Source organism: Trachurus trachurus, assembly GCF_905171665.1.
Source record: "Trachurus trachurus genome assembly, chromosome: 14".
Classification (NCBI taxonomy): domain Eukaryota; kingdom Metazoa; phylum Chordata; class Actinopteri; order Carangiformes; family Carangidae; genus Trachurus; species Trachurus trachurus.
In genome coordinates, this window is record NC_139903.1 from 12,775,983 (window position 1) to 12,791,786 (window position 15,804).

Below are 15,804 nucleotides of genomic sequence, written 5' to 3' on the forward strand. Positions count from 1 at the left end.
TTTTGCTTCTGCCCTGAGATGGCATACCCATGGAGGATGACTGAGCAAGCTGCTGCAAGTGTCATAAGGCAAGATTAATTAGGGAAATCAAAGGAAATGCTTGGAAACACTGATGGCCGAGAAAAGTCACATGCTCAACATCTTCTTTTGTTTCATTCTTAAAAGTGAAACGACTATGAATACATGGATGGAGGAGATTCTCTGGCAGCTGCAGGCGTCATGAATGAAACTCACCTGCATCATCGTCGTCGTCGTCCATCTCCCCATTGAGTTCTGATGTTTTCATGAGTCGAGCTTCCATCACTTCCATCTCCTGTGCGTCTAGTTGTTTCTTCATGGCGTCAAATTTAGCCTAGAAGGCACAGATTCACCCACCAAACAAAAACAGAGACAATCATATTAAAAGTGGAAGTTTTGAGGTATTACGTTGTTATCGTGTGTTGTTTTTATATGTACTTGTAAATCCTTCATGTCCTTCTCCAGGTGGAGTCTCTCTGAAGTCTCATTCTCCAATAACTGGGATGCTGACTCACTAGTGCTTCTCTCATCAGCAAGCTCTGCCAACAACTCTGCGATCTGGACACAAACACAGAAACAACACAGAGTGTAAAGTAAAACTGCAAAGTACTGGCCACAGTTCTAGTACAAGTGAGAGATCAAATATTAGAGCGAAAGAAATTTAAGGAGTGTTACTCCACCACAACTCCCAAACACCATCCTCCCAGCATGCATTGCAACGGCGAAGGGACCCACCCTGCTCTCCAATCGATCAGTGTTCAGTCTCAGCTCGTTTCGTTCTTTCTCCACCCTCTCGAGTTTTGATTTCTGCAGCTGTATCTCCTCCTGAAAGAAAGAACACAGATAAATAAGTTTCATGTTATGTCAGTTTAACTTGAATATTAGTCACTAAAAGAAATGTCAAAAGTTTACAACAGGAGATGCATCGCCGTCAAGGCAGGTGGTGCATTTTCAAAGTGGATTACAGGCTGTCAAGCTGAGATGAATCTATAAATTGGGGTGTATCAGACAGGGAGGTCGTCTTACATCTTTGCCTCGCATCTGATCCTCAGTTAGCTGGACTTTGATGAGGGGTTGCACTGTGGTGAACAGCTTCCACCATGGCCAGTCCTTCACTCCATGGTTCTTCTGGATGTTTTTCTGGATGCAGCGGATTGCCAGATCCTGAATCTAAACACATAAAACAAACACGTAAGTGAATGTAGGTGTTTGTTGCAATGGGCACATAGAGCTATGCAGATTGAGCTAATGCGTCAATAAAGTATTGATTAGTGGAGCTCAATTTCCTAATATGATTAAGTGATTCATGATGAACACAGTCAGCAATAACTATAGTAGCAATAGGTTCAGTAAGTGGTTTTAAACGCAGGATATGGAAACAAGAGTTTGAATGAAGAGACACAGGAAGGCAGTATCATCCTCCATCCCTAATGAGCAACACTTGAAAAACATTTCATTCCTCAATCGTGTGTCATATTGCCTGTATATGTGCAAGCAACTATCCCAGGACCTGCCAGCCTCCTCTGGAGACTTTCTGCAGAGTGCGTTCCAAGGCTGGAAGCAAATTTTTGATTAATTAAATCAAACATGTTGGCAGCTAATTCCAAGTATTACACGATTTCCATGCTGCTTATGCATGAGGCTCTCTAGAAGCAGCAGATTATGGGCAAACCCAATTAGAGCAACACAATTCTCAGCATCAGGTACATTTCGCCCTGAAGGTACTCTCTATGACCAATTAGGATTTGTCACACAGTGAAAGCCTTAACATGGACTGAAATGCAGCAAGTCTGTGACAGAAGATTTAAACAGGTCTCACTTGTCATATTTAGTCTGAAATGAATAAGAAACAAAAAAAGAAAAGAAAAAAAGATTACACTACATGAGCACCGTGGATAAACATTTTTGTATTCATATCACATTAAGAGGGTGTGACAACTGTGAGACAACATGATGGGAATTAGGATTGTGAGCCAAGACTAAGACAAAAACATGAATTGAATTATCATTCTCATTATTCTACACATTCAATTTTTAGCGTATGTGTAGGTTTATATGTCCGCTGACACCTAAGACACCTCAGAGTTGCAATATATGACTGTAGCACACCATCTGATATCACTTTGATCCCACACCTTTGTTTCTGAGGATTGCTTCAACATGGCCTCATCCCTTGCAAAAGGACAGCAGCCAAACCATCAAGAATATAATGGTTTGACACGTCTGGCTCATGTCAATATATTATCAAATGATTTTTCAGTGCTAAAATACAAATATTTCTGACCAGCTAACAGAAATACTATTGTTAGCTGTTAGCCATAAAATAGAGAGAGGCATATAGTATAAAAAGAAATATTTTCTTAAGTCTAATGTATTCATGTTTACTATGCAATTGCATGTTTCAGATGAAAAGGTAAACGTTAACATTAGTTTGAAGTGTTGCAATGAAGGGTAAGGCTTCAAGACTAAAGTTAGCTTCTGCCGGTTCCAATGCAAACAACTAAAAGAAGGAAGATAAAATATTTGTAGGAGACCTGAAGGACAAGACTCCCAGTGCAGCAAGTGCCTGCTGAGGCAAAATAACAGACTTTTAAAATGTCAGGCTGTCCCCTTGAGGAGACAGTTGAAAGGGGAGGGGAAAAAAACAAAAGAAAAAATGTGCTTTTGTCATTTAATGTCACATGGGCTCGGCACAGCCTCACAAGGTTAACATGCCAGGAAATATCAATCAAGGGAACTTGTGTGACTCGCTGTCTCAACACACTCTCTGTAAATCTTGTCAGTGGAAAGAAGGGGAAATGGAAATTACTCAATAATCCACCGCAACCCTGTTCTACAACTCCGCCGCCGACTAGTTGAATCAGTAATAATATAAACAGAATGAGATTCAGTGCAGAGAAAATGCCCTTCAGGTAATCGTAGCAGGAGACATGTATACCATACGTGAACCACCTGAATAGTAATAAATCTGGCAAACTGTGTTGCATGAGCAGAATGTGACAAAAGTGGAAGAGCATTTGACTCTTCCTTTAAATTCTCTAAAATTGCTCTCATTCATTCACTCTTTTTTCTCATGCTCCCAAAACATTAAGTTCAAGAAGTGGTCCTTGAAATTTAAGCTTGAGCATTGTAGCTATGTGTTTTATATACATACATGAGTGCATGTATTCTTTGCTGCCTGTCATTTTAAAAATGTTCCCACTGGATGTGAGTAAAGTTCAGTGAATAGAAAGCAATTGAACTGAATGGAATTAAACTGACAGATTCTGAGAGGAGCTGCATGACAAGTGTTATGACAGTAATTTGCATTGACATGTTCACACTTTAAAGGGGCTATATGGAAGTTTTCTCGATCGCCAAACATGGCTTCTTGCTGGGAGGGAGTGGTGATGATGGTCGCTTGACAGTGGGTATTAATACACCCCACGAGCAATGCTGCTTCTTAAAGGGAGACAAGACACTACTGCGACTCACTATTGCGTTGAGATGGGCCGGCCAGGCTAAGGCTTGCTAACTAGCATGCTAACTTCGGTAAATGAGCAAAACAAAAGTTGAGATTGCTCTTAGCAAGTAAGAAAGGAAGTTTGATGTTGGATTTGTGACAAGAAAACAGCTGACATTAGTAATGTAGCAATAGCAAAATTTACAATTAGCTCCTTTAAAGATTCCTATACTGTAACTACCAATGACTTATTCTAAATTTGTGGGAGCTCTCCTAACTGCATGTCACACCTTACTCTACCAACCTAAATTGGGTTTGAGCACTATAAAATAACAAGATAATATAAAATACAGTCTTATCGTCTTCGTTATAGACACATTTGCAGAGGATAGGAGGCATATGAGGGGAGAGGAATTTTTTTTTTTATCTTTGCTAATGGAATTTGTAATTGCACAGTTGCCTAGCAATTTTAAATGGTTCCTCTGTGTTGATTCAAGCATTCGTCTCTTAGCCTGCTACATTGTATGAATAACGACCTTTGTACTTCACACATATATACGTACATGTTGTGCACAGTGTTCTACAGTCAGATACCTGGAAGTCCAGCAATATACTGTAAAAGGTTATACGTATAGCAACAACGACAATTTAATAGACTTACTGGCATTATGCAGGTGAACAAATTATCTGATAGCATGTCACCGTGGATTAGAACTATTCTGTTGGTTCATTACAACGCAGCTGAAGTGGCACTTACAGTAAACAGTAATTACAGAGCAGAAGAAAAACTGCAGGGCTCCATACATCACTAGAGGACATGTACTGTATGAGGTCCAGAGAGATGGACCCATCACATACTGGGTGAAAAATGGAAGATGGGCGGAGCAGCATGTTTTAATACAGCTGCGTTTAAAGGGGAACAGTTTGATAAAATGCAACAGAAATGGACGTGTCATTATCAAATATTCCCTTGAGAAAAGCCAGTTGGATGGATTACATTACAGGATGGCAGGGGGAAGGGGCGATAGATTTAGAGAGCACATTTGTAATTAGCTCAAGATTTACAGCAGTGCTGGTTAGATCTACCCCAAGAGCAGAGCAAACAGGCACTAAAATTAGCTCTGTACAAGGAACTCTCAACTCCTGGTGGACTCCTAGGCAACAAGGTCTCTGGAGCTCACATTCTTCCACTACTTTATTAAGAAAGAAAGTGGTAAAATGGACCTTGATCAGAAGCATTAAATGTAGTTTTGCATTTGTAATATATTTTTTTAAATCAACCCATTTGTTTTTATCATTCAGTGATGATTTTGTGTAGTATTTGTGACATATAAATATGGTCTTATTAAATTTGGATAAATATAGCGTAGTTTTGTCTAATATTGGTGACATATAAATACACTCTAAATGAATCTGGATAAATAATATACTGTTGGTATCTTCAGCTTGAAAAAAAGCCATTCATGTCACTGTCACATCTTGCCTACCTTTCTCTTCTTGATGGCTTGCCGTGCCAGGTAGCCTCTACAGGCGCCTTGGAACATGGTTAAGTTACGCTTGGTCTGCTCATCCCTCTGTTCCTCCAGCTTAGCCAAAGTGCCAGCTCTGAAGAACAACTGGAGCAAAACACAATCACATACACAGAGACAACACACACAAACAGACACACAGTAGATCAAATTTAATTATTTGGAAAGGATAAAAATTATTGAGAGATCATGTACACTGTAATGCTTGTTTCAGCCATGGGGAAAATAGATTTAGAGGTCCTGCTTTAATGTGGAGTACAGCAGCAAAAATAAAAACAGGAGTTAAAAAGTAAATAAGTGCACTGAAGCAGTAAATCAATAAGAAACAGTGTAATCCTTGGACAAGTGAGTCTTATCTAAGTGAGAAAGCTGTGATTAAGTTATTATCTTGGACAATCAGCCTTGTCTATTTCTAATCTGGGCCAAAGGTAAAACACAGGTAAACAGCCTACAGAAAGCAGATCACGTCACAGCCTCTCCATACCTCAGAGGGATTAAGTGCTGCGAATGCATTCTAGATATGACGGCAGTCAGCTATTAAAATGGATGGATGATGACAGAAAAACTGTCTCCACCCAGGGCCTCTCTGCACAAGTACCATTGCTTTATGAATGACCAAATCCATATGTGACCTGTTAACAAACTCACGAGCTGGAAATGATCAAACAGCTTCAGAAGGGAAATCATGCAACCCAGTAGGAGGAGTGATGCATTCACTGGCATCAATGAATATTGCTTTTCAAATTGCTTGGTGGGGCTTGAGCAGAGGCTATTTGTCTTTCATCATCATCATCATCGTCATCAGATATACGTGGTACTTTCTAAAATGTGTATCCATACCATTTTTTTTATGTGTCAGTCACTGATGGCAGATTTTATCTAAGAGCTCTGAATCCATTGCTGGGAGCTTATTTGGGGGTTGGTGTAATTGGCATGCAAGCGGGACAGGTTGCTAAGACGCCAGTGGAATGCTTTGTGAATGGCCAAATGTGCTTGTCTACGTCTGAGCCCATTTCACATTCCAAAGTGTGGCACCATGTGAAGCTGCCTCCAAACCATTCTTGTGTCATGTGTTTTACACAGCCCGTATCTGAGAGCATAACTTCCACTGTTTTGTACATTATTGTTTCCTTTGATTTCTCTCTTGGCCGATGGCCACTTCTCCGGCTGATAGGATTAGACCCCAGTGTGCCAGGCGGTGTTTACTGTGATTAATATACAATGGATGTGGTAAAAAACAAAGAGGGCCATCAGTTGTGAGAATTCGCTCTAATGACCTGAAAAGAAAGAGGGAATTACGGTCACATAGTCGGGCAGGGTAGAGACATGTCTCTCAGGTAGACATTGGCTAAAAGGCTGGAAGAGGGGGCAAGCCTTGGCAGTTCTCCAGCAGAAAGGGACGGCAAACAAACATCAAGGAGGAACAAGTGTAATGAAAGACACACTCCCCCCAGACAGCAAGTGTCCTTTAAAAAATATAGAAGAACAAAAAGAGCTGTGTAGTGCAGCTTTGTGTTCAGGGCTTTAAGAGAAGAGAAATTGGCAGCAATTCAAACAAAGGGTTATACAATGTCTTTAAAGCTGTTTATTGATTTGAGGTGTGGTGACATTACTCACCCTGCTCAGACCCATGTGGTAGCTGCTCTTCTCCAAATCCAAGGACTCCAGGAGCTCCTCCACAGCCTGGGCAAAGGTACACATGTACACAAACACACACACACACACACACACACACACACACACACACACACACACACACACACACACACACACACACACACACACACACACACACACACACTTAGTCTTTTCAATTGCTGGATCGAGTGGGAGCTTCAACTGAGACCGCAACAGTTCAGTAGCCCACAGTTCAGTTCAGTTGTCCCAAGTTGCCACCCTGAACTAATGGCACAGTGAAGTTTATCCTCTTCTCTCACATCCATCCCTGACTGACTTTGGAAAGTAAGAAAGCAAGAACAGGAAAAGTTTGGGTCTCCAAAACCTCCCAACTCCAACAACAAACCGAATACAACTCATGTCACACGATCCACCTGCTTCTGGCTTATTCCTGGTCATCCCTTTTGTGGTCTTGGCTCTTTTGCAGTTTTGGACATGTACAGCCTATGCAGAGGTACACCATCAGCCAGCATGGACCCACTCCTTTCTCTGTCCATCTATCAGCCTGGGTATATTAGGTTTATTATTGTCTTAGCCTCTTCTCTCTACTTGAGCCCACAGCCTGAAACACCACCTCTCGATTACAGCAGGAAAGGTTTGCCATGAGCACTGAGGGGCTTTTGTTTGCCGGCGTTTCCACAGAAACTCAGCCCCAATACACCGACACAGGGGAAAAGAGCTTTTCTCCCCCTTAACACTATTCTTTCACTCTTTCTCTCATTTTCTTTCTTGAAACAAACTTTTTTTTCCCTCCACTGTGCTACAACTTTTGTTGAGGACCAATGCACAGCACACCCCAATTGATAGTTGACTTTTAAGACTAAAGCTCACACCAGGCTTTATCTGAAAGGCTTTTCATAATCATTATTCTTGATTTTAAAACATAAGCACTAAAGTGGTGAAGCTCTGGTGCTATCAAAGCAACTGGGAAAACTTTGGCAGATAGTTTCTAGTGCCCAGATTACAAAACACGATGAGTACATCTATTGTGAATGTTATTTTATAGCTCTGAATGCAGTAAAGCATTTTCTAAGCCACAGTGCTGATCTGCTTCTTTCACTGGCATGATACTGATGAGGTTAAGTTGATTAGATCATTACAATGGCTCTGATGAATGCAGGTTTATTCCTCTGTCAGTTGGCTGCTGACAAATCAGGGGCAGATGTAATGAAGCTGCCTCCTCACAACATTAATCTTCGCTGTGCCTGGCCACTGGCAGAGCTTTACATTTCACTCCCTCTCTCGCTGATTGACTTACTCTCCTCTCGTCCTTCACAATGTAATTCCTCCCGTGCTTCTTGGTGAGGTGCGGTGCCAGCACATCGAAGCGTCGTCGAAACTCAGAGAACACCATGTGATCGGGGTAACCTGTGAAGGTCAGCGTTGGATTAACAACATTATAACCTGCAAATATTTATACAGACTCGTGGGTATTTATGTAGGGAACCCATGTCCTAATACATATGGACAAGGAGGTCTGCATTCCTACATCTGTCCTTGGTATGTAATTGAAGCGGCTCCCTCACCTTGCCTGTGGATCCGGAGAGAGTCGAGCAGCTTGGAGCCACGGAGCTGAGCGCGGAGCAAAGCTACATCTAGCTGCATAAGGCCAAGATCTCCGCTCTCTCCTTGACCCTCACATTCGCCTCCTTTGTACAGGGATCCACTAAGAGCCTTGAGGGCATCTGCTTTGGGTAATATGCAGTGAACAAAGTGAATCCTGGACCTCCGCACCATGTCAAGGAGGGCATCCTGGGAAAGATGAAAAAGGGTCAAGAGACTCGACCTGGTATGGGCCAACTGTAATATCCTCCACTGATGTATCCACATATAAACAGCGTTTGGACTGCTATACTTAGAACAAACAAATGCTCTGTACAGTATAGTAGCTCAGACATGTGCATACATATTACAGTGTGTATTAAATCTTAGCAACATCCATACAAGTTACATCTACAATTTCTTCTATAAAAGCTTGTTTTTCTTGTACTTTATGACAATGCTGGAAGATTAAAATATAATGGTCCATATGCAGTTGTTGGCTTTCTAAGTGTCTCTTCTATGGGATTTTATGGTCTTGTTTCATTAAATAATAATTTTTCTCCTCTTTTACAATATTTCTACATGATCATGTATGCGAGTGTTTCCATCAATATGCACTGTCTGTTGTCTGAGTTGTCTTCATGTTTCAGCTTTTTCAATCACATTGATACTGCATTCTTCATTTGTCATTCTTATTCACATGTGAGTGATGAGTGTGAAAGTTGTCATACTGCTGTTTCTGGTGTTTGGAGGAAACAATAATCAAAATGGGGGAAAGTCTATTTCAATCCTTTCCTCTCTTCTGAATATTGCTACTTTAGCTTTTCCGTATTTCACCATCATTTATTTGCCCTCAACATGCCATGCAGTAATAATGTAGAAAGCAAGGTTTTTTTTCTTCTAATTGCATGCCACGCCATTAAAAAAACGTAATCTGGGGTTTTGCAGAATTATTTAATATCCAGTCAAGCAATGGTGGTGGAAGTTAAATAGCTGCAGAGCTGTTCTCATAGCACACTAACACCGGGCCTAATATCATTTTCAGATTTATCTCAGGCTGCAGCCCAAACACTGGCCTTCATCCCATCCATTTTATTTAAAGCTGCGTCAAGCTATCTGTGACTGCTGCTAAAACAAATTTACAGCTATGAGCCTTGATTTATTCCATCCATCAAACCTCTACAGCTAAACTGTTAGCAAACAATCAACTAAAAACTGAAGTGTTGATTCTCAGTGGACATAGCAGCACTGCACTAATATATCAGATCGACTTGGCTGAGATAATGTGAAGATTAACAATGTTGCTATGGGGGCAATAATATTTGCATGTCTTCATTTTACATGTCACACAGTCTATGTAGTAATATGTTGCATTTGTGCTGCATGCAAGTGTTTTCCATGGCCACTATCTTCACCTGGTCTCTGTTATGAAATACGTTTTTTATGTCAATTAAACTTCCTGGCAAATTGAAGGAAGTAAAAATTCAAAAGTGGCCAAAAGTGTAAACATAAAAATAGACTGGTATCTCCTCCTCTCACCACTTGAAGTTTAATCTGGATGCACAATGACTTCTTCTTGATAGCAGCCACCCCTGTGGTGAAGGTCTTCCTCATGCTGGTGGCCCGTCGCAAGGACAGCTGGGAAACACCTTCAAGGCCTGCAATAGAGCCGGACAAAACCGTGGCTCCAGCCGCTCGGGTCATGAACAGCGAGCTGATGATCTTCCTGCAAGAGATGTAATACCTCAGCATGAAGCTCTGTAATAACCCCACTAAAGTAATATTTCATGTCATTGTCAGCACAGATAAGACTCGTCTTGTGTGTGTGTGCTGCTTACTTCTGGGAGTCCTGCAGGAGGCTTGTTGCATTAGTAGAGGCTGGATTCTGCTTGGCGTAGTTCAGCCACCCGCAGACATTGTACTCTACCCAGTCGGTCCCATGACTGTGTCCCAGCAGGAAGTGCTTATCCTTTTCACTCTTCAAGAGGAAAGTGTGACCTGATGTATATATATAAATACAAGTGGCACTGTGAGATTCCCTGGCTAACACATACAGAGAGATGCAAAAAAAAAAAAAAAACAGTCTGCATGAAGGGCTTAACAAAGCTGTCTGATACTGAACACAGTCAGTCTGTTCCTAACCTAGTTCTTCATCGATTCTATTAGTCTGTCCATGCAATTTTTGTGTGCAATGTTTAGATCCACGATACCGTATTCTCATAAATAATGCAATGGTCTGCCTCAAATGGGATCCAGTAGACTATCTAAGAGATATGGGCAATAAACTGGAGAGAAAACCTCCAATCTGGCCTATATAAAAAGTCTGAATGAGAAGCTTTCGCTGTTGTTTTAAAACACCACTTTGCCCCTTATTCTTTCATGAAATCAAATCTTTTCATAAACTGTCACCTTGGCAAGTGTTGTCAAGGATGCCAACAGGGAAGTACTCGTTGATCTGTCCTATAGAGCATTGTGCACAATCAATCTAATATGAAGTCTATTCAATATAATGAACCGTAACACAAAAGAGGAGTAGTGATATGATAAGTCTCTCAACACATGAGACACATATGCATAGCACATTTTTAAAAAATTGTATTTAGCTGAAACTGAAGCTAAAATAACAGTTGCTAAATTGTGTGAAAGAACATAGAGAGTGGAATTACGAGTGATTCTGCTTTCACAGACGAAATCGCAAATTTCATGGCACAACAACAGGGATGAAAGCTGTCAACATCATTAATATCAATATAGCACATATTATAGTTGGATTAAATGTTCATATTAGTTCTTTTTATTTAGATGATTACAATTTTCTGTCAGTTTCCTTGAAGACCATTGACAGAACACTTACCATGCTTCATATTAGCTTAAAGCTTGACTCTGTGTGTGTGTGTGTGTGTGTGTGTGTGTGTGTGTGTGTGTGTGTGTGTGTGTGTGTGTGTGTGTGTGTGTGTGTGTGTGTGTGTGTGTGTGTGTGTGTGTGTGTTTGTGTGTGTGCGTGTGCGTGTGTGTGCGTGTGCGTGTGTGTGTGTGTGTGTGTGTGTGTCCTCTCCTTGCCTTTACTCTCGCCCTCAGCAGGTCCATAGTAGCTAAACAGACGTCCCAACAGTGTTTCCTCTGATCCCCCCGGCTGCAGTGCCTCCTCCTCCATCAGCCACAACAGGCCTCGTGCCTCATCTGTTCGAACTGTCCGCACCTGTTAAATAAACAGGAATGCACACAGACACACAGGCGCACTAAGGTCAGACGTCGTGTTAGTGCAATCCTCACATGCTCAGAAAATGTTGTTTTACATAAGCAGACATGACTATTTCACTGAAATTAACCAGATTGCAGCTTTAGTTTACTTTCCATTGTACCTACTCAACTCTCTTTACTGCAAAGCCAGCTTCTGAAATGATAACTGACAGTCCTCATACACAATAAAAACCTAGAGGCTACAAAACAGGATACAGCAAGTAACAATCCACTTCTCTTCAAGGACATTAAGCTTACTTTATTTAATGAGAACACACAGATGAATCATAGGATATTTCAGTCTTTACTGTTTATCCACCTCCGGGATACAAGAAAAAAAGAAAATAAAGCTACTTATGAGAGATTTGGGAATCGGTCCTTCAAATCCCAGGTACTGGCCTCTATAGTCAGAGTTTCAGTAAATATTAGTCGCTTTCCTAATTGTCAGTAAAAGAAGTTTGCTTAATGTTTTCCCCAGTATGAGTCAGTTGTCACAGGCCTAATATTAATATTAGCATTGGAAATTAAACTTTCAAAAGCATTTGTACTCTCTGTGCCCTTCAGCAGTTGCTACAATAATAGCATCATCAATTTAGCGTTTCCTTATAATCTAAATGGAAATAAAAAGGAGTTCATGAATATGAGGAGTAGCGGGGGAGAAAGGATTAAAAAGTAATACAATTAGTATTTTAATTAGTGTGAACTCAGAAAAGAAAATACAACCCACTCCAGCACTGGTGATCATGGAATGAGTGCATGGCAAAGGTTTATGCTGCCTTCTTCCAGGACACCACTCATGTAAATGTAAATGAGACCTCATTGGGTAGTTCGGCAGAGATATTAGCACCCACTGCAGATGTTTAACCTGTTACCAGATACAAGCCAGAGCTAATTCACCCAGAATAAAAGGGTTACTGTTCTTCAACCCCTTTCATCATAGTCATCAGTCTGTTCTCCTTTGAGAGGTAACTTTAAATTTTACAACCAGGAAGTCTGAACAAGAATAGAAAAAGAGATAGGGAATTTAAAATCTGTAGTGGTGGTATCTGTATGCCATAGCCATAAGTCTGAGCCAATTCCTTAACAACAGCTGTCGCAGTGATATGCTGATCATTTTCTGCTTTGTACGCATTGTTCGACTCAAAACTTCCAAACAATATATAATTTGTCAAGGCTGTCTGAAGTCTGAGCTCAGTACAAATCGAAACTCCCCTTATGTACAACTGCCAAGGCCAGAGTCTCCGATAATCTATAACAAACCCAAGTAAGAGGTTTTAGTCATGCACTTATTGGCTAAAGACACGTAGAGTAAGATGGTTAATGTGGTTGGATCCGCCATGGGAATCCCAAACCCACAAAACCAAAAACTGTTTTAGCAGATATCTGTATGTTACACTAGAGACATCCTTATCAACACTGCACACTACACTGGCTGCAAATATAACACAGAGTATCCGTTTGGAAGAGACATATGACAACTATGAGGTTTGCAATGAATTGAGCATTAAGGCTGTTTGTGATAACGGACATCTGGGCTACAACAGGGAAAAAAATATCATCTTGACAGTGGAAAAGAAATCTTTGATGATTTTTTTTTTTTTAATTCCCAGCAGCAGATCTTTAGAACTGACTTTAGAAATGACTTTAAGGAATCAGTGTTTTATTTTTTCCCTTTGGTTTTTAGTGTGATGCACTACAGTTCACTGCTTCTGATGACAATCCCATTAGAATGAGGACCATTTTAAAAAAGTAAAGCACTCAAATCAAACACCCTGGAATTATACCAAAGTGATCTGTGGCTCTCTAAACTCTGCCATTTCTGTTTCCATGGTGCAGATCACAGACTGCAAAAGGCCAAACATTGATTTTCTTTCTTAAAGTCAATTGACTAACCTTTCTTTTCCTGCTGCTACCCTCTTTCTAGCCTCTGCCAAACAACACCATTCAATATTTCAAAACTCACAGAAAGGGGTGAAAAAAAGCATCTGATGCCTAAAACTGATATTCATTGTTAAATATAAACAGGGTGCCCAGAGAGTACTGTGTGAAAATAGATCATGAAAGGCATGCAAGTCCCTTTGGCTGTTCTGAGGAGCAGTCATTATACAAATACCAGATTTATACTGTACATGGAAGTAAGTGACTATGCAAGTGAGAATAAAGAGAAATGTTAAAAGAGACACAATAAAGCATTGTACTCACCAGTGCTTGGCTTGAGGCTTGGTCTACAACTGCCACAGAGAGAGATGTGCTGGGCTCAGAGTCGTCTAAGGCAAGCTCTATGTTTTCCTGCAGGAAGACAGTCACAGAGAAGCGTTGTTTTTTTGTAATGTTAGATGTAAATAGAGTTATTTTTTTCTGAGACTAAAAATAGAACATACTGAAAAAAAATCCTTACATTATCATTTGGAAACACAGTCATTCAGAAGCTGACATTGCACATTCTAGTATAGTTGGCTAGGAGAATGTCTTTCTATGTATATAGTTAAATATTTTCAAGAGGGGTCTGATATGAAGCTGAGTAAAGGGTGGTGTGAAGATATAAAGGAATAAAAATTAGTTCTTTAAAACTGAGTGTACGTATATAAATGGGACTGTTACTGTGAGTGAGCATGTTTCTCTGAGAGAGGAGTCTATTATCCCTTTTCTTGAGGCAGTAGTTCCAGTCTGGTCTCTCACTTATAACTCTGATCCAACATTGTCTTGAGCCCTCTCAGATGTAAAATAAACATGAACGTTGATTTCAACAGAGAGGCCCAGGTATAGCCATGTCTGATCGATAATCAGTGTAGTAACCTTGTCAGTCATTTGCCAAACATTCTCTGGTTGCAGCTCCAGATTTATTTAATGTCCATGCAGGTATTACTTCCACTGTGGACATTGAAAACATGTAAAATGTAAAAAAAAAAAAAAAAAAAAAAAAGATCTATTATAATAACAAGAACACTTGGCATTTACTAAAATAGTTTCTCCTATAGTTAAATCAAAAAGCTAACAGATTTCATTACTGGTGCGGATGATAACATTTGTGGAATAGAGTGGAAATAAATATACTAAATTACCTTCACCAGAGCAAAACAGGCGCACGGCAGCTCAGAGTGACAAAGTGCATGCCGCACTAGAAATGTGGGAAAATGTTGGCTGTGCTAATAGTGTGGCCATGACAGATGCCAGTGTTCTAGCTGACCGTGTATGAAAAGTAGCCTAAGTGGTTTTTGTTCTCTGCTGCGGAGAGTCAGTGAAAAACAAGAGCAATCCACGCAGCAGCAGCATGCAACGGTATTTCATTTGACAATATAAGGCATATGCCTGTTGTGTGTGTCACAGTTGAACCTGCCCGTCAGTGCTATGTTGTTACTGTCGGCTGTTTCAAATGAATTTGACCTAGTTTTCAATGACAGTTTCACAGCTTCTTCTGTTTTCAAGATGCACTGAAAAGAGAGAATTACACTACATAGGTTTATGCAATACTTCCATTTTGCTTAAAAATCCCTTTCTCCCAGGCAGAAGATGTGGGTGGGAATGTGGGAGGGAAATCCCAGGATCCTGCTTCACAGTATTAAAAGTAATACAACCAGAATCTCTGCTTAACTTTAGAGTGTTATCAGCTGAGTTTTGAGTAAGAAGAGGAATGCGAGTTGAGACAGTTGGGACAGCAGTGACCGACAATATATTTTTACGTAAAATATATATACTGTATATATATATCTTAAATTATCAGGGATGACTGTGGCCAATTATTGCAGTCCAACACTGCTCCTTCATCATAAAGCAACACCACTCCTGTGCTGGTGGGCGTGTCTCCCAACGGCAGTTACGAGTGGCTCTACTTTGATCTCTGCAGAGGAGGTGAAGACTGGCATCACTAATGAGAAAGTCTATCACATGAGCTACTTTAGCTTGTCACAGCTTGTGACAGGTGGGAGGGATGGTGTATCTGATGTGTGAACATGCACTATTGGAGTAGAAGTATCAGTGAATAAGCAGCAGACAAAAGGAGAGAGACAAAGACACAGGAGGAGAAAAGACAATGAGAATGAGGCCATGTGTATGCGTGTACACTTACTTCTTTGTATCTCTCCAGCTCCTGAACAAAGGTACGATGGTAGAAGAGTGTTTGCAGACGTTCTTGAGTGTAGTTGTGGCAGAGGTCCTCAAAGGTTGCACCACACTCGCGCTTCGTCAGCCTGGGGTTCTGAAATCCTGGTGTGTCCACGATGAGCAGAGAGCACAGGGAGTGCTGGCTGGATTTCAAGGCCCTGAAGCACACAGGACACACACGCGAAGACACACATACACACAAATATTAGCACTTTGAGATGATGTTGTATTGATTACATTCACTGCATATAACTA

At 40.7% G+C, this 15,804-nt stretch overlaps 1 protein-coding gene across 7 annotated transcripts in view; it reads right to left on the reverse strand.

Moving 5' to 3' along the window:
- The window catches only part of LOC310997596 (unconventional myosin-XVIIIa-like), a 60,794-nt gene that overhangs the window by 20,128 nt on the left and 24,862 nt on the right, over positions 1 to 15,804 (reverse strand). For all 7 annotated transcript variants that reach the window (XM_083987352.1, XM_083987351.1, XM_083987349.1 and 4 more), the window contains 13 exons: positions 15,515 to 15,707; positions 13,651 to 13,737; positions 11,269 to 11,407; positions 10,047 to 10,206; positions 9,748 to 9,934; positions 8,193 to 8,418; positions 7,925 to 8,034; positions 6,607 to 6,672; positions 4,948 to 5,076; positions 1,045 to 1,188; positions 754 to 843; positions 457 to 576; positions 235 to 352 (listed from right to left, as the gene is read on the reverse strand). In XM_083987352.1, the coding sequence (XP_083843478.1) occupies positions 235 to 352; positions 457 to 576; positions 754 to 843; positions 1,045 to 1,188; positions 4,948 to 5,076; positions 6,607 to 6,672; positions 7,925 to 8,034; positions 8,193 to 8,418; positions 9,748 to 9,934; positions 10,047 to 10,206; positions 11,269 to 11,407; positions 13,651 to 13,737; positions 15,515 to 15,707 (1,769 nt within the window). The remainder of the gene's footprint in view (positions 1 to 234; positions 353 to 456; positions 577 to 753; positions 844 to 1,044; positions 1,189 to 4,947; positions 5,077 to 6,606; positions 6,673 to 7,924; positions 8,035 to 8,192; positions 8,419 to 9,747; positions 9,935 to 10,046; positions 10,207 to 11,268; positions 11,408 to 13,650; positions 13,738 to 15,514; positions 15,708 to 15,804) is intronic.